Source organism: Phodopus roborovskii, unplaced genomic scaffold (assembly GCF_943737965.1).
Source record: "Phodopus roborovskii unplaced genomic scaffold, PHOROB, whole genome shotgun sequence".
NCBI lineage: Eukaryota > Metazoa > Chordata > Mammalia > Rodentia > Cricetidae > Phodopus > Phodopus roborovskii.
This window is the reverse complement of record NW_026126407.1, coordinates 7,911,578-7,930,787: the sequence shown is the minus strand read 5'-3', so window position 1 is coordinate 7,930,787 and position 19,210 is coordinate 7,911,578. Positions and strand designations below refer to the sequence as shown.

The 19,210-nt window shown below is 38.5% G+C and overlaps 1 protein-coding gene across 2 annotated transcripts in view; it reads right to left on the bottom strand.

The window, feature by feature from the left end:
- The window catches only part of Pafah1b1 (platelet activating factor acetylhydrolase 1b regulatory subunit 1), a 45,611-nt gene that overhangs the window by 17,958 nt on the left and 8,443 nt on the right, over window positions 1–19,210 (bottom strand). The window contains exons 2-4 of one of the 2 annotated variants that reach the window (XM_051180035.1): window positions 16,650–16,738; window positions 9,517–9,733; window positions 147–231 (exon numbers count right to left, since the gene is read on the bottom strand). In XM_051180035.1, coding sequence (XP_051035992.1) covers window positions 147–231; window positions 9,517–9,548 — 117 coding nt within the window. In that variant the 5' untranslated portion in view covers window positions 9,549–9,733; window positions 16,650–16,738. The remainder of the gene's footprint in view (window positions 1–146; window positions 232–9,516; window positions 9,734–16,649; window positions 16,739–19,210) is intronic. The other variant, XM_051180034.1, reaches the window with a different exon arrangement.

Genomic DNA, 19,210 nt, shown 5'->3' with positions numbered 1-19,210 from the left:
CTGCTAAATAGATCACAATAAAAAATGGCAAGGTTTGAATAGCTGAATTAACCTAACTACTGCAAACTTAAGTAAAACTCACCCATTAATTACACTATTAACTATACTATGAATAATTAGAAGACATTAAAAAAAATCAAGCATACCATATCTAATTCAGCTTCCTTTTTAAAAACGGAATATGCCTCTTCATAGCCATTTGAACGAAGATAATCTGCTATAGCTCGATTTCTGAAAGAAAGCAAATTCAAATGAATCCTAAAAAACACCTCATTTCTATTTCTAAATAAGGAAACACTTATTAAAAATCTTGTGGGCTTTCCCCCCCCACCTTTTTCTTTTTTTGAGACAGGGTTTCTTTGTTGGCCTGGCTGTTCTGGAACTCATTATGAGAGCAGGATAGCCTTGAACTCACAAAGATCCACCTGCCTCTGTCTCTTTCGAGTACTGCCTCTCTCAAGAACATGGCTAGTAAAATCTATTAAAAAGAGTACTTTCTTCCAACAAAATTATACAAATCTTTCTGGGAGAAAAAACTGACACACCTCTAAAGGTTCTGAAACATTAGCCATTGTCATAATTTATCTGTATTATTTTTGAGTAAACCCCTCCCCCGAGAGAAACTAGGGACCGAACTCAGGATATTGTGTATACTAGGCAAGTGATCTACCTCTGAGCTATATTCCCAGCCTCTGACATTTTATAAGTTTCTAACTTACTGCTTAGCTTATAAATTGTGGGCAGTCCATAGCCAAAGATATATTTCTATACTTAGATACCAACTGGCAAAAGTAACCCTCAGTTTTGCTAGTGTTCACACTCACTTTCTATTTGATATACATACTCAAGCATTGGAGATTAGAGTTTCTCCTGAACTTGCTTTCTGGACCAGGCTGTCCTCAAACTCAAGAGTCCACCTGTCTCTGCCTCCCAAGTGCCAGAATTAAAGGTGTGCACCACCACACCTTTTTGTATTTTGCTGTGCAAGCATGAGGATTGGAGTTCATGTCCCAGCACTCATATACAAAGCTGAGCCTTCTGTGCAAGTCTGTAGACCTAGCACTAAGGTGGGTGGAGACAGGATGCTCTCTAGAGCTTGCTGGCTTCCTGACTAGCCAAAATATTCCAGCTCCAGGTTCAGGTTCAGAAGAGATCCTGCTGTTCAAAATGAACAAAGAGTGACATGAGGGCACGTAAAATCTTTCTGTCTCCCAAGATGCATACATCATAACCCTAATCCCCCAAAGTATCTTAGTACTAGAAGTAATTCTAAACCATTGCAATGAACTAAAAATGCACAAGCTACATTATACTGTCTCATCATGGTGCAATAGGCACTGAGTCATTAAGCCATCCCTCTAGTAAGACTTTCTTAAATATGCTACAACATTCTGCTGAGCCTTAGGGAAGGGAAAGCACAGGTGTGGTAATTTCCTGGCATATGTATTATATTCCAGTCCAATTCGATAGGCCCTAAGAAATGTGACAAAGTGTTATAAGATCATCCTTCATGATTACATATCATTATACAATTTTCAATTTAAAAAGGTAGTTCACAATTCAACTACTATTGAATCTTAAGATGAATACAAATTTCAGAGAAGTTACTATGAGTTTCTACATAGAGCAATGAAAAAGGGAAAGAATGAAATCAAGTCAGACCAGGGCAAATGGACCTTTAATGGAACAAACTATCAGTTACAGTTACCAGAGAACCAGGTCTTTTAAGATTCTGACACTGAACCCAGCTTCCACCTGATTAACTACAATAATATTTAGTATATGCCATTTTGAAAAGTATGACCCATTCTTATACCTCAATTATAATCACAGATGCCTACCTAATATGATGGTCAAGCCTCATCAACTCAACAGGATTTAGAATCACCACAGAAACACAACTTTTGGTTGTATTAGTATATTCTTGGAAAGGTTTAAATGAACTACTATAACTGTAGGTGGCCACACCTCATGTGTTACTGTCTTAGACTGCTTAAAAAGGAAAAAGCTAAGCAGCAACTGTCATTCACACCTCTCTGCTTTTTGAGTGCAGACATAATGTGACCCATCATCTCATCTTCCCCAGGATGCCTCAAATTGTGAAAGAAACCCTTTCTTTAAACTGTTTTTGACAGGAATTTTGTCACAGCAACAAGGTAACTGGTATACTTATTTTACTTTTTCATAAACAATTACTAAAACTTGGCAAGGTGATGTATGCCTATGATGATCCCAGCACTCTTGAGAAGCAATGCCTGTTCAAGGTAACCATGAGCTACACTGAGTTCTAGGCCAGGTGGCCTCCAAGAGACCATATTCCAATAAAACAAAAGCTAAAATTTAAATTTAAAAAACCTGTATGTTTGAGACAATCAGAACTTTCAACAGTTGAAGACTAGATACAGCAATTAAAGACAAGAATGCCTATAATCACTAGTATTTAAAGATGTTGAAGAAATGGGAATGTAGATCGATGGCAGAATGTACTTAATATGTACAAATGCACTGGGTTCAACCCCCATCACTTTAAGGGAAGACACATATCTGTAAATCTCAACACTCAGGAGGTGAGGCAAGAGGCTCTCAAGTTCCAAGCTAATTTGGGGTGGATACAAGAGAGCTTCTTGAGCTACACAGTGAAAGCTTACCTTAAACAAAGAAAAAAAAAAGGAAAAAAAAACAAGGTTGGAGGATTGGAGGATGGTGAAGTTGGTAAAGTGTTTATAATGCAAGTATAAGGACTTGAGTTCAACAGTGTAAAAAGCTGGGTGTAGTCATGCATGTCTGAAGTCCTAGATCTGAGGTGGCACAGAGAGGAGTATCCAGCATTTATGGCCAGTTAAACAAGCTGAAGTGAGATCTAGATTCAGTTAAAGACACTGTCTCACAAAATAAAAGTGGAGATGGCTCAGTGAGTAAGAATACCAGCCTAGTCAAAATGGCAAGTGAGCTTAACATGCAGTAAGACAATGACAGAAGGAAACACATGATATCCTCTGTGAAGATCTATGCATGTAAAACACATACACACTAAAAATTAAGAAGAAAAAAGGTGGAAAGTGATTAAGGAAGATATCCTGGCTTCCACAAACACAATAGAAAAAGAATAAAAGTGATAGAATGGGAAGAGATGACGAAAGAGCTCTCTCCAAAATTAGAGCACTGGCTCTTTTTGCAGAAGACCAGGTTAAATTCTCATGGTGGCTCTCAACTGTAACTCCAGTCCCAAGAAAATCTGACAATCCTTCTAGTCTCCTGCAGGCACCCTGCATGTACTCAGTGTAACACCCATATAGGCAAAACACCTACCTATACACACAAAAATAAAAAAATAGCATGGAGGGGGGGGACTGGTTGTGGTTGTTGTTGGTAGTGGTTTTATTTCTGAGACAGGGTCTTTCTACAAAGCCTGGCTGTCTGGGAACTCACTCTGTAGACCAGGCTGTCCTCAGACTCAGAGATCCACTTGTGTCTGCCTCCTGAGTGTTGGTGTTAAAGGCTTGCACCACCAGCCTGGAAACTTTATCTTAATTAAGTTTCTTGAGCCTTTTAGGTTTCCTTAGCAAGTGCCACCAGACCTGGCTGATAGAAAGAATAGTTTCTATCCTGAATGAACTTGATAGTCTATCATCTACAATAATGTTTAAAACCAACACACATTTTAAGACTCATTACTGGTCAAGTCTATAACATAGTTGATGTTCTAGGGATGCCTGAGGAATGAGTCACTCCTGTTCCTCTTTCATACTCAGTTACCCTTTATCTTTCAGTTAGCCTCTAAACTCATACTTCTCACTTTCAAGGCATTTGTTTTTCTACATTTCATTTATTTTTCTTGTAATATTATCTCTAGAGTAGCATCAAGACTTCCAGGAGAAAGTGTTATGGCACAATAAATAGACTTTGAGTTCTAAAAGATGTCAACAATTTTGTGTATGCATGTACATATGGAAAGCACAGACTATATGAGATGTTCTTCTTCTGCCTGTTTTTCTTTTTTTCCTTTTTGAAAGGGTCTCTCTCAGTGGGCTGAAACTCATCAAGTAGGCCAAACTGGTTAGCCAGCAAGTTCTAAAAAAATTCACCTCTTCCAACTTCACCAGCACTGGGACAATTCCAAGTCACCAGGCCTACTCATCAGGTTTTGGGCTTTTTTTTTTTTTTTTGCTCAGTTTCTCCCCCACCCCCTTGAGACAGGGTTTCTCTGTGTAGCTTTATAGACCAGGCAGGCTGGCCTCAATTTACAGACATCCGCCTCCTGGGTACTGGGACTAGAGGTGTGCACCACCACTGCCAGGCTCAGGTTTGCTTTTAAAAATTTGTTTTACCTATATGGTTGTTTGGCCCGCATGTATGTTTATCCACCACATGTGTGCCTGGTGCCCAGATATCAAGAGGGCATCAAATCCCATGAAACAGGAATTGACAATAATTGTGAGCTGCCCTGTAAGTACTGGGAACTGAGTCTTCTAAAAAAGCTCCAGTTCCATTTTCTGAGACAAGTCTTGTGCAATTCTGAATGATCTTGAATTCAAAATAATCTGCCTGCCAACTCCTAACTGGCAAATTTTGTTTCTTTTTCAAAATCTGAATTCTGCCAGGTGTGGTGGCACACACCTTTAATCCCAACACTTGGGAGATTGAGGACAGTGGAGGTGGATCTTGTGAGTTCCAGGACAGCCAGGCCTACCTACTAGTCCATCTTAGAAGGATTAAAACAAAAACAAAAACAAACAAACAAAAAAAGGTGGGTTCTGGGGCTCAAACTCAGATCACTAAGCTTGCCTCATGCTTACCCACTGTATTTTCCTATCTTAGCCTTCTTTCCTCCCATCCCCAAGTTTTTTTAATACAGGGTCTCTCTGTGTAACTTTCCTGGAACTCTCTCTGTAGATTAGACTGGCCTCAAACCTCGAACTCACACAGATACACTGGTCTATGCCTCCCAGATGCTGGGATTAAGGCATGCACCACCATGCCCAGCTCAGTTTATTTTACCAAGTGTGTTTACCAAGAGTGAGTGAGAGAATGGGGGGGGGGCAGGGGGAAAGGAGAGAGAAATTAACTGCTACTACATAACAGTATATAATGATTTGTTTTCTCAAATAGTCAGGCTATGAATGTATCAATTGAAGGTCAAAATGCATGTATCAATACATGCATTCAATCCCAGCACTTGGGAGGCAGAGTCACTAAGGTGGCTCTCAACCTGATCTACAGAGCAAGTTCCAGGACAGTCAAGGACAGCTAAGGCTACACAAAGAAACCTGTTTCAAACAAACAAATAAAATAAAGTAGAACTCAGGGACTGATGAGATGGCTCAATGGGTAAAAGCACTTGCTACCAAGTCTTACAACCCAAGTTTTATCTCTGGGATCCCATATCCTACATGTTCTCCTTAAGTTGTTTTTGGACATTTACATGTATATATGTATATACAGACACAATAAATAAAACATAACTAAAATTCCCCCAAAAAATAAAAAGATGAAATATGGGCTGGCAAGATGGCTCAGTGGGTAAAGGTATTTTGCCAAATCTGATAACCTTCATCCCTGGATCTCACATAGTAGGAGAGAAGAGCTTGCCACAAGTTTTGCTCCTATCTCCACATCTGCTTGTATGTCTGTGACTCTCTGTCTGACTCTGTCTCACACACACATTATCTCTCTCTCTCTCTCACATACACACACACAGACACACACACAATATAGCCATGTACATGTTTGGTGCCTGAGTGAGCCAAAAGTGAGTGATAGATCTCCTGGAACTGTAGTAAGAATTGTGAGCTGCAGTGTGGGTTCTTGTCCTCCACAGGAACAAGTGCTCTTAACCACTAAGTCATCTTGAGAGCCCCAACAACAGGTTTTTAGTTTGTTTTGTTTGCTGGTTTTTAATTTTAGTTTAGTTTTATTTATGTGGCTATTTTGCCTGAATGTATGTCTATGCATGTGTGTTCAGTTCCCACAGATGCCAGAAAAAGGTGTTGGATAACCTGGAAGTAGAATTACTAACAGTTGCTAACCATCATGTAAGTACTAAGACAGGTATAGTGATGCTTATCTTTCATTCCAGCATTTGGGAGGTAGAGACAAAGAGAGATCTCTGGGAATTCAAGGAGAGCCTGGTCTAAAGAGTGAGTTCTAAGCCATCCTGACCTACAAAGTAAGATCCTAACTAAAAAACAACGAAGTGCCACAATAATGCAAAATAGTGGCAAGTAACTTTTAGGAGCAGTAGAATAAGTAATTGTTATGGTGTGAGAAAGTCACACCGGATTTTTCTCCACATCACTTTGTCCCATTATAAAATGAAAAATGCTACTTAAGGCATTTAAAATTGTTTCTTAAAGTGTTAAAGCACATTCATTAATAAAATATTTTATATTGAAAAATTTTAAAATTTAAAAGAACAAAAATTGTAAAAGGCTTTGAAATATTAAAAAAGTAAATAAAAGTCAGATATAGTAGAATCTACCTATAATCCAGTATTCAAAGAATTGAGGCAGGAGTTCTGGGTCAGCCTGGGCTACAAAACAATATTGAAAGAATTACTTGGTAACTGTTGGACACGTAGATCATATGAGGAAAATATCTTTTCCTTTATAAAAGCCACAATAACAACCCCACACAGCTTCAACATAGAAATGTGCTAACATATAGTATAAAGTTAGAAATATTTATGTAATCATATCAGTAAGGCACTTCTGAAGAATAACTTTTTTTTTTCTTTTTGGTTTTTCAAGACAGGGTTTCTCTGTATAGCTTTAGAACCTGTCCTGGAATTAGCTCTTGTAGACCAGGCTTGTCACAAATTCACAGAGATCCACCTGCTTCTGCCTCCCAAGTGGTGGCATTAAAGGCAGGCACCACTTCCTCTGGGCTTTGAAGAATGACTTTTATTTTGTTTTGAGACAGAGTTCTCTGTGCCCAATACTGGCTTTCCTGGAACTCACTTTGTAGACCAGGCTTGTCTCAAACTCAAGAGATCCACTTGCCTTGGGTTCTGGGATTAAATATGTGCTCCACCATGCCCAGCTTAAAAAAAAAAAAAAAAAAAAAAAAAGTGACTTTTTTTTGGGGGGGGGGGGGATTTCAAAACAGGGTTTCTATGTATTGCTTTGTAGCCTATCCTGGAACTAACTCTGTAGACCGGGCTGGCCTCGAACTCAGAGATTCACCTGCCTCTGCCTTCCAAGTGCTGGGACTAAAGGAGTGTGCCATCAACACCTGGCAAAAAGTGATTCTTAAGGAAACATGGAAAGAGCATAACTTTCACTGACTGCATGACAACTATTTGAAATGCTCCACTAATGTCCTTTATAAACAGAAAAATGTAAACACCTCCACAGAGATTGAATCAGGAGCAAACAACTGAAAAATAAAAGTCAACACAAACAAAATTCTGACTCGGGATAAATTTAAAATAAAACATTGTTTTGTTTTATTTTGTTTTGGTTGTTCAAGACAGGGTTTCTCTGTGTAGCTTTAGAGCTTGTCTACGTCTACCGTAGACGAGGCTGGCCTCGAACTCACAAAGATCCTCCTGCTTCTGCCTCTGCCTCTCAAGTGCTGGGACTAAAAGTGTGCACCACCACCGCCTGACTATCCAGTTTTTAAGAATACAAGCATCCACATCAAGGATGCTTGACTTGATGGGCATGACACACACATACACAAATACACATTCAGGCAAAACTGCCATATTTATTAAAACAATGAAAATTGTTTCCAAATGCATTGAAGATAGCATGGTAGAGAGGATTAAAAGGAGAATAGGCATGTTTTAGTTGATTTGTTTTCTGAGAAAGGGTTTCACCATGTAACTCTGACTAGACCTGGCATTCACAGAGGTCCATCCACCTGCCTTCCAAATGCTGAACTAAATAAAGGTGTGTGCCACACCTGACTGTTTGCTTTAGAAACCAAGTCTCCTGTAGCCCAGGTTGGCCTTGAACTTACTAGGTATCCAAGGATGACCTTGAACTTCTTTGTCCTTCCTTTATGGCCATGTCAGATTTTATGTGATGCTTGGGATCAAATCTATGGCTTCATGCATAGTAAGCAAGCACTCTACATACAGCATTTTTAAGTTTATCCCAGCACTGGGGAGGCAGAAGCAGGCAACTCTCTTAAGTTTGAGGCTAGTTTGGTCTACAGAGTGAGTTCCAGGACAGTCAGAGTGAGCATTACTGTTGGGTGTTGTAGAAAATTATTTTAAGACTTTTATTTATGCTGCATTTGTTTAACTCTGTGAAGCTGTGTTACTTTGCTTGTCTAAAACCCCTGATGGTCTAATAAAGAGCTGAACAGCCAATATTGAGGCAGGAAAAAGGCTAGGCAGGACTGGTAGGCACAAAGTATAAATAGGAGGATTGGGCCTGGCAGTGATGGCACATACCTTTAGTCCTAGCACTCTGGAGGCAGAGACAAGTAGATCTCTGCCTGGTCTACAGAACGAGTTCCAGGACAGGCTCCAAAGCTATACAGAGAAACCCTGTCTTAAAAAACAAAACAACAACAAAAACCTAACAAACAAGACTTGCAAAGACTGCATATGGGGCCCAAATATTTGGCAAGAATTTCCACGTTAGAAAAAAAAAAACTGACAAAAGCAGGGCTGGAGAGATGGCTCAGAGGGTAAGGCACTGGCTGCTCTTCAGAGGTAGAGTTCAATTCCTAGTAACAACATGGTGGCTCTTCTGGTTTGCAGGTGTACATGCAGATTGAGCACTCGCATACAAAAGTCTTTAAAAAAATTTTTTTTAAACCTGACAAAAGCTTAAAAAGAGATTCCGAACACAAAGACAGAATAGATGATAGAATATTTTCTTTAAATTTTGCCAAATGTAAATGGACTAAGTATTGTTAACTATACTTCTTGCTTGATAACTCTTGTTATATATAAACTTACTAGGTTAAAGTTAAAGCCTTCCTTTTTATTTATACGAAAAAGAGGAAATGATGAGGATTTGGGGGATGTCCTGTATACTGTGAATATATGCTTCTCTTATCGGTTGATGAATAAAGCTGCAACGGACAGACAGGATTTAGCCAGGTGGGAAATTCAAACAGGGATATAGAAAGGTAGTAGGCAGAGTCAGAGAGATGCCATGTACCTAGCTACCAAGGAATCAAGAAACTCAGGCATCACTGCAAGGGCAAGACCACATGGAGATAACATAAATTAATACAAATAGGTTGATAATTAAGAGAGCTAGCCAATAAGAAGGCAGAGCCATCAGCCAAACAGTTTATAATTAATATAAGCCTCTGTGTGTTTATTTGGAACTAAATGGCTTCGAGACCAATTGGGGCAGAAAATTCCATCTACAATTGCATTTTAACACTTTATTCCCAACCCCATCTCTTTCCCTCTCATGACAAAGTGTCAGCAGCACCTTGTCAAGGCTGGTCTTGAACTTCCAAAGTAGCAGAGGATGATTTTGCCATATCAATCATGCCTAGTTTATTCTTCTAAGGGGTTTCTAAATAGAAGAAAACAGAGAAACTTACAGTTCATCTCGTTGTCTCTGGGACAGCACCATTTTGGCTGTAATGTCAAGCTTATTTGATATAGTGGTATGTCCCTCCAGAAAAATCAAAAGTTTTGTGATCCCTGGATTTGAATTAAATATGCCACTATGTGGCTTCCACGAGGAAGAAAATGATTCTTTCTCGAGTGAATCTAATCAGCAACCAGGAAATAGTCAACAAGTAAGGTTCATTCCACCTAAAAAGAAAAAAGAGAAAGAAAAAAAATACAATTATTTTCCTTATTTAAAATGTGTATTATTTCTAAATTATTATAGAACATGATATAATTATATTAATATACATGCTAGATGACAAGGAAGGAAGGAAGGAAGGAAGGAAGGAAGGAAGGAAAGAAGGAAGGAAGAGAAAGATCAGTCAATGCCAAAATAAATTCCTGTCTCAAAAACCCATAAACTACTATGTAGACCAGGCATCCTTCTGACCCCACAAGTGTGTTATAATTTCAGACCCAGGTACATACCCCCAAAAACCTGCCACATTTTATGTAGCTAAAATGATGTAAATAGTTTTGTTGCTGTTTTTGAGATAGGGTCTATCTAAGTAGCTGGCTGGCTAAGACTCTTGGCAACCCTCCTGTCTCAGCTTCTAGCTTTTAGTGCTAGATTTATAGATATGCACCACCACATCCAGCAACACAGCATTGTTTTCAAATTTAAGTTACCTATTTATTTCAATTATTAATATATAGCTACTCTAGAAATTTTATTATTATCGCTTGTTTTTTGTTTTGTTTGTTTTTGTTGTTTTTAAAGTCAGAGATTCACTATGTAGGCCTGATTGGCCTCAAACTCAGCAATCCTTCTACAGGGGATGGAGCAAAAAAAAAAAAAAAAAAAAGCTCAGGTCTTTACAATTCAGCCTAGGGTCAAGAGAAGTTACAGACATTTTTTTTTCCCCCCAGAAAAATTACAGAAGTGAATGAACCTAAAGGAAATATACATTAATGAGCTAGATGGCTTAGTGGTAAAGACACTTTGCTGCCAAACCTGACAACCTAAATCACCGGGAGCCACATGGTGAAAGAAGAGAATCAATTCCTGCAAGCTTTTTATCTCCAAAGGTAAGTACACAGACAAGCCAGATCTGGAGGTTTAACAGTTGAACTGTTTACCTAACTTATACAAGGTTCTGATTCAATAGCCAGAATGGGAAAGAGAAGAGAGGAGTAAGGGTTTGTATAGCATGTGTATGTGCTCAAGTGACAGAGTATATGAGTGAGTATGGCATATGCAGCTGAGTGACAATGCGTATGGAAGGTCTGTGTGTATGAGAGACAGTGTGTGTAGTAGAGTGCATATATTTGAATGACTGAATATATAAGTGAGTATGGAGTGCCTGTATGTGTGAGTATACAAGAAAGTATAGGGTGTTTTGGAAGGGGGAGTGACCACAACTGAGGCTGAGAAAAAACAAAGGCAGTAAAAGTAAAGATATACCACAGAAGTCAAAGAAGTATTTTTGAGAAGAGGCAATTTATAGATAGTATCCAAAGTCATCAAATATGAAAGGATAGGCTGGCTGCATTTAGTATGCACCTCACTGGTGGCCTTGATGATAATGGTTTTGGTGGAATACTAGAGAGAAAAATGGCTTAACATGCCAGGAACAATATCACTTTTTTTTTTTTTTTTTTTTACTTTTTATTTTTGGAAACAGTAGGTGTCATGTTATAGCTAAGGCTGGCCTGGAATCCAAGGCAATCCTACTGCCTCAGTCTACAAGGTACTAGATTACAGGAATGAATCACCATGCCTGACTAGAAAACAATGTTTAAATGGGCAAGGAGATGAAGTAGAGATAGCACCATAAAACTTTTACAGATATAAGCATTTGTTTTCCTCTGCCAGATGAGATGCTTAATGCTGACAAAAGAAAATGTAGAAGATGTACAATTATACCTATGTAAGTATATTTTATATTAGTGTATTCAAACAATACTGAAATAATGTTGACATAAAAACAATCTGATTAATCTCTGACTCCATAAGAGGGCAGCGGAGACACATGAGAACACAAACAGCAAAATCTAACCTGTGAAAAGCCTTAAGAAACAAGTAAGTTAGTTTCTTCAATGAAAGAAAGAGGCAGAAAAGGAACCTGTATATTCAAAGACATGTAGCTGTGTATGGTGGCTCCAACACCAATCACAGTATTCAAGAAGACAAGAATACTACCACTAGCTCAAACCAAATCCTGGCTAAACTGTAAATTCAAGGCTTTTCTGGGGGGGTTCTCAGAACCATTGAGATGTCTCAAAAATAAATTAAATAACCAGGTCATGTTGAGGCACAACCTTAATCCCAGGACCCCAGAAAGCAGAGGCAAGAAGATCTCTTTGAGTGCGAGGTCAGACTGGTCTATAAAGCGAGGACAGCTAGACTGTTAAACAGAGAAACTCTGTCTTGAAAAACCAAACAATAAAGTAAGACACGTGACGTTCATCTAGATCTAAAGAAATTGAAAATACGAGCAGATACTCAAACCTAAATACTGATTAGACAACTGATTATTAAAAGAATTATGAAATTCATTACATTATCTTAGTTTTGTTTATGGTCAATATTTTCCATATAAACTCTTTTAAAAAAGTAGAAGTTGGGGTTGGGGATGTAGCTCAGTGATAGATGACTTTACTCATCACACGCACAAATACATATTAAGTTCTTACCACCACAAATACATCAGAAAGGGATAGAGGGAGAAGGAGTAAAGAAAGGGAATGAGATTTGGGTGCAATAAAAAATGGTTTACCTTACAATGATCAAGCTTTAGAATATAATTCCAAAAACACAGAACACATTACTATGTACTATCAATACATGTACAGGTGTATTCCTAAATCTGCCATTTTATCCAATTACTTTCACAGACTTGGGACAGATGCATCATAGATGGTAGAGTTCTCTCCTGGGGGCATGAAGCCCTGGATTCCATCTCCACTGTTGCATAAAGTGGTACGAACCCGTAATTCCAGCATTAGGTGGGTAAGATCAAGAGGATGTTCAAGGTCATTTGTAGCTAACACTTCAATTCAAGGCCTAAGATACATAAGACCACTTTTCCAAACAAAATACCAAAAAACATGAAGAACGTATTTCAATTTTGTTTAAAATACAAACAAAAAACTATATTGCGCCATGAATCTATTATGTCATGAATCAAGACTTCAATTTGAGTTATAAAAAAAACTAGCCAGTCAATGGTGGCATATGCCTATAATCCCAGCACTCAGGAGGCAAAGGTAGATCTCTTCAGTTTAAAACCAAACTTGTTCTAGGACATCCAGAGATACACAGAGAACCCGTTTTGAAAAACCAAAACCTAACAAACAAGCACAACAAAACAATATTACATTTTTTATACAAAAATAAGCAGAGTAACTCTTGTGATTTTCTAGTACTTTGTATATACACATTTAAGACTTTACACACTACACTGTAATTACATGCAGCAATGTCTCCTTAACAACACTCCTTAAATCAGCAACTGATGCATTTTTCATTGTTATCTCTAAAATAAGTTCACAGTACTTAGCATGTAATAGGCAACTGGTGTTCCTAAATGATTGTCTTCAGCATCATCGCAAAACTAAGGCCAAATTTGTTTTGTTTTGAGAGGCAGAACTCTGTGCAGCCCTGGCTGAACTGGGACTCCCTCTTTAGATCCACCACCTGCCTCTGAGTCCCAAGAGCTAGGATTATAGGTGAACATTGCCACTGCCCATCTTAAGGCCAGATTTTAATGTGCTTTCAGAAAGCAAAGATACACTAAAATCATTTATTCTCTCTTCTTTTTAAAGAATCCAAACAAATTCTAAAATCCAGGCAGTAAGATTCACCAAGTTTAGCTTAGCTACTTCAGGCTGGGTTAGATGTAATCTTTTTTTCTTTTAAAAGATTGTCATTAGTATGTATCAGAGCAAACTGTAAAAAAAAAATCCTATAGGAGGAAAAGAGAAAAATCAGCAAGCTGCCTCAAAGCTAAAACTTGACTTTTTTGTTTTGTTTTTTGAGACGGTTTTCCTGTGCAACCCTAACTATCCTGAAACTCTCTTTGTAGACCAGGCTGACCTCAAACTCACAAAGATCCACCTGCCTCCACCTCCCAAGTACTGGATTTGAAGCATGTGTTGCCACTGCCCGGCTCTTATTATTTCTTCAATTTTTAAATTAAGTTTATGTATATGAATGTTCTATATGCATGTACAACTTTATGCCAGAAGAGGACAGCAGATCCCACTTTATATAGATGGTTGTGAGTCGCCATGTGGTTACTAGGAATTGAACTCAGGACCTTGGAAGAGCAGCCAGTGCTCTTAACCGTTGAGCCCTCTCTCCAGCTCCTCTAATTGTGACTTTTCAGAAAGTAACACCTAAATTGGGTATGATGGTGAATACTTCCAGCACTTAGGAGGCCAGAGGATAGGATGTCAAAGTCATCCTTGGCTATAATGCAAGTTTGAGGCCAGCCTGGGATATGTGAGAACTAGCCTTTTAAAAAAAGTCAGCTGGGCATTAGTGGCATCTGCCTTTAATCCCAGCACTTAAAAGGCAGAGGCAGGTGGATCTCTGTGAGTTCAGAGACCAGTCTGGTCTAGAGCAAGGTCCAGGACAGAATACAAAGCTACAGAAAAACCCTGTCTCGGAAGGAAGGAAGGAAGGAAGGAAGGAAGGAAGGAAGGAAGGAGGGAGGGAGGGAGGGAGGGAGGGAGGGAGGGAGGGAGGGAGGGAGGGAGGCCAAAACTAAGTAACAAAATCCACTGCTTTAAAACAGAAGAGAAAAAAAACCTTAGTAATACTTAATAAAACATTCATGCACCAGGCAGTGGTAGAGCACGCCTTTAATCCCAGCATTTAGGAGGTAGAGGCAGGTGGATCTTTGTGAATTTCAGGCCAGCCCCTCATCTACAGAGCAAGTTCCAGGACAACCAGGGCTATACAGAGAAACTATCTTGAAAAATCACAAATATATATACCCATGCCAGACAGCTTACAACAGCCTATAAAATTCTAGCTCAGGGGACTTGATACCCTCTTTTGTCCTCCACAGGTGAGCACCCACACACAACTGGCATACATTTACACAATGCACACATATACACTGCAATTCTCTAGCTAGAGAAGAGTTCTCGATGTGATACTTCACAGTGATTGTTTTGGAATAAACCATACTAAAGCAGAGAAGGACCTAGTAGTTGGTGGTAATGGGCCTTGGAGTAGGACGGAAGCAATGGGAATGTTTAGAAAGAGCCCCATGGCCAAAGTGCAACTGGAGGAAGATGGTCTTTTGGTCTTGAAAATGGTACTCTCTTTTTCTCTGTGTTGTGTTCATAAGTATACACTTGTATACATGTGGGGGACTGAGGCTGATGCTGGCTGTCTACCTTACATGTTTCATTAAGGTCTCTGATTAACCCCAGAGCTTACCAATTAGCTACACTGGCTGCCCAATGAGCACCAGGAATGGGCATGTCTTTGTTCTACCCCCAAGAACTGGGTTTAGATGCCACCACATACATTTTAATGTGGGTGCTGGGGATCCAAACTCAGGTTGTTATGCTTGTGCCACAACAAGCACTTTACCCACTGAACCATGTCCCAGCTCCAAAGATCATTTTCTCTAAGGTATGATTTTAATCCTAAAGGCAGATCCCATTCCTATTAGAGAGCAACTTCTCAGAAGTTATAAAAGCAGTATTTTTCAACTGATTTTTGATTTATTGTCACCCATACTAATGTTTGTCTCCACTTGTAAAAATAACTCAGAAATAGGACTGGCAAAATAGCTCTGAAAGTAAAGGTGATTACCATCAAGCCTAATGATCTGCAGTCCATGCATCCTATATAGTGGAAGATGAAAGCCAACTCCTGAAAATTTTTCTCTAACCTCCATTCATGAGTTATGCATGCACATAAAAAATAAAAATAATAAAGAATTAAGTAATAATGTCAAAACAGTCTCTACCCTTAAGAAACATACAAAGTGAGCCAGGTGGTAGTGATAGTCTTAAGCCCAGCACCCAGGAGGCAGAGGCAGGAGGATCTCTGTGAATATGAGGCCTGCCTGGACTACAAATTGAGTTCCAGGACATGCTCCAAAGCTACACAGAGAAACCCTGTCTTGAAAAACCAAATGGGGGGGGAGGTGGAGGGAAGGGCTGGTTTACAATTTTTTGAGGCAGGTTTTGGAAGAGAAAAAATTCAAGTGCAAGTATTTGAGTAATTAGGAAATGCAGTATTACTAGAATAGTCAAAGATACCAAACAGCTACAAAAAGCAATCACCAACAAAAGTGATCTGTACTCTAAATTCCAGAGGCTCAGCAATGACAAAATAAAGACATGTAGTTCTGGAAGTGTCAAAGAAAACAAAAATTTACTTCTAAATAAAGGTGAATCATGCTTTGGGAACACTCAAAGCTGTATTTATTACAGGTATTAGTAAAAACCTGTAACACTAAGCTAGACACAGTAGGACACACCTGCAATCCCCAGCACTTGGAGGCTGAGATAATTCATGGCCAATCTGGGCTACACAGCAAAAGATATCAACAAAATGAACAAAATCCCTCCCTACATTTAATACTGAAAACGTAAATCTTGGTTTGTAGAAACTGTATTCTATTGAAGTAATCTCTTTTTGGCAGTTTTTCTGAGTATCTCTGCTAGTTACTATATTTGAATATTCTGCTCTGCATTAGGCAAGAATCACACATATTTAATCAGTCCTCGCTCTAGGAAGGCAGAAGCAGGTGAATCTCTGCACTCAAGTTCAAGGCACTCTGTAAGTTCAAGGCCAGCCTGCTCTACCTTCAAGTTTCAGGCCAGTCAGGGATATAAGGTGAGGATATGTATATCACCTTCAAATTCTTCTACATAGTATCTTTCTAGAGCTAGGTGGTGATCTCGCATGCCTTTGATCTCAGCATTTAAGAAACAGTCAAATCTCTTGAGTTTAAGGCCAGCCTGGTCTACAAAGCTAGTTCCAGGACAGCCAGTGCTACATTAAAAAAAAAAAAAAAAAAAAAAAAAGTCTCCAAAAACCAAACAAACAATAAACAAAAAACACCTGCCTATATAGAACAATAAATACCTGGCATTTTGCACAGAACTCCATGATTTACAAACAGTTTTGTCTCTTTTTAATCATTCAACTACAATGTAGGGCAGCCATTCAATAATCTGGATACAAAAAAAGGTATGAATCACAAATCAGTGTCTATAGAGAACATTACAAGTGGTAAAATGAAGTAGGAAAAGTTGTAAATTTTCTTTGGTTTTATTATTATTAAGGCAGAATCTTATTGTACAGGCCTTAAACCTAGATATCCTATCCTTTCTTATCCTTAGTACTAAGATTAAAGGCATGCATCTCCAAGCCCAGCTTTGTTTTCATTGTAAAGGTGCTGAAGCTTCATTTGTTTTCCAGGATGATTTGATAAGAGATAATGCAAAGTATGTAATTTTAAATATAGCTTTAAAACTTTTTAGCTACACAAGGCCATGAGAAATATTATTTTCAAATTTAGTCTGACCTGAAGGTGACCAGCATACAACCTCCAGATTGTTTTCATGGGCAAGGAAATGGGGAAGAAATTCCAGGGATTTGTGATCTAAAATTGATGCCAACAATATTCATTATTCTCTTTATTAAATACAAATGATAAAAAAAAACTGAGGAAAAACCATTAATATTTAAGGATGAACAACATGCAAAACAATTTCATCTGCAAATATTCTACCTATATTCACAATACTGTAACAGTGCAATGTCAGAACAGTTTAAGTCTTATTTCTGAAGTCTACTTAGAAAATACTTTACTAGATGAAAGTACAAAGTTGGAAAATATATGGTATAACAATCACACAAAGTCTAAAAATCTACAAAGTAACACTCACATTATTTACTGATAGTATACTGCAAGTATAAAAACCTAAGGACCAGTGCCAGTGAGATGGTTCACCAAGCAGGTAAAAGGCTCTCATCGCCATCTTGAAAAACTGAGCTCTATCTAATCCCAGGACTTATAGAGTGGAAGAAAAAGCTCTGAATGCTCACACTCTGTTTTGTTTTTTAAAGACATATACAACCAGGTGTAGTAGCACATGATTTTAATCCCAGCTCTCAGGAGGCAGAGGCCAGCCTAATCTGTAATTATGGAGTTCCAGGTCAGTCAGGGATACATAATGAGATCCTGTCTCAAACAACAACAACAAAAAAAGTAATACATACAAACAGAAGGAATGCCCCTGAGGGGAGGAGAGAGTACATGAGACTGGGAAGAGGTACAAAAGAGATATAAATTGTAACTGCCTTAAAGAATAAAAAATGATTTTGTTTTATTACTATAAGTACTTTTTCTGTATATTTACCACATAATAAAAGACAGTACAGAGCTCTACCAGAGGCTCTAAAGCTGGTTCCCAGCATGCACATTGTATGGTTCACAGAGGATTTGACCTCTGTGGCACCTGCATTCACATGTACAAACCCAAACACAGACACATAATGTAAAATAAAATTTAGTTGGGTGTTGTAGCACACACTTTTAATCCCAGCATTCAGGAAGCAGAGGCAGGCAAATGTCTAAATTTGATGCCAGCCTAGTCTACTGGTCTACATAGTGAGTTCCAATACAACCAGGCCTATGTAAAGAGACCCTTCCAAGTAGAAATTTTAAGAATATTTTTTGGCTGTGCATAGATTCTGTTATAGACAGATTAAGTTAACCCTATTGGGGAGGGGGGATTTCAAGACAGGGTGCCACCATTGCCCAACAGGCACCGCCATTTCTGACTAGTTCTGATGTCGTGATGCACAGAATTTTGGAGTCAAGCAGTCATGGTTTAAATATCATTTGGGGGCTTAAAAGTATATAATTCAGTGGTAGGGGCTTAAAAGTATATAATTCAGTGGTAGAACATGTGTCTCATGTGAGGCTCTTATTTCTCATCACTGGAAGAAAAAGAAATCATCTTAGTTATTCACAAACTGACCCTGAACAAATTGTCAAACTTCCTAAAGCCTATTTTGCCCATTTCTTTAAAGTTAGTACTGCCCAAATGACTCACACTCACAATATGGTTAAATAAAAAGAATGACATAAAGGGGTTTCTAACCTCAGATTTCCTCATATGGCTTAGAAACAGTGAAGTAGTACAATGACAGCAATTTCATTTTTACCTACAAGAGACACTGCCCAAGCACAGAGAGAAAAAAACAGTTTTAACATCAGAAGATGGTAGAAAGTACAGGTAAATTATCACTTCATCTTAAAAATGATCTTCACTATTGCCACTCTAATAACAACCCACAGTTACTAAGTACTTACTATGGCCTAGGTGTTATTCCCAGGCTATTTTAATACACTGATTCATCCTATACATGAGATGAAACACTTTATACATGGCATCATGAATTCAAAGAAAAGGTTTCTTTCAGATAAAATTTTGGAAAGGTTGCCTGGAAAAAGATAATCTGCTACTCAGGCTTAAAGGGTTATGAGGAAGGACAATACAGTGTAAAAGCACCATGAGGAGAGGTAGGTCTGCCTACAGTAGCTTCCTAAGGCTAAAATACAGGAGACATGGCCAATAATAATAAAAAGGATAGGGCTTAAGAGAGGATAACAGTGGAAATAACAATGACATTAT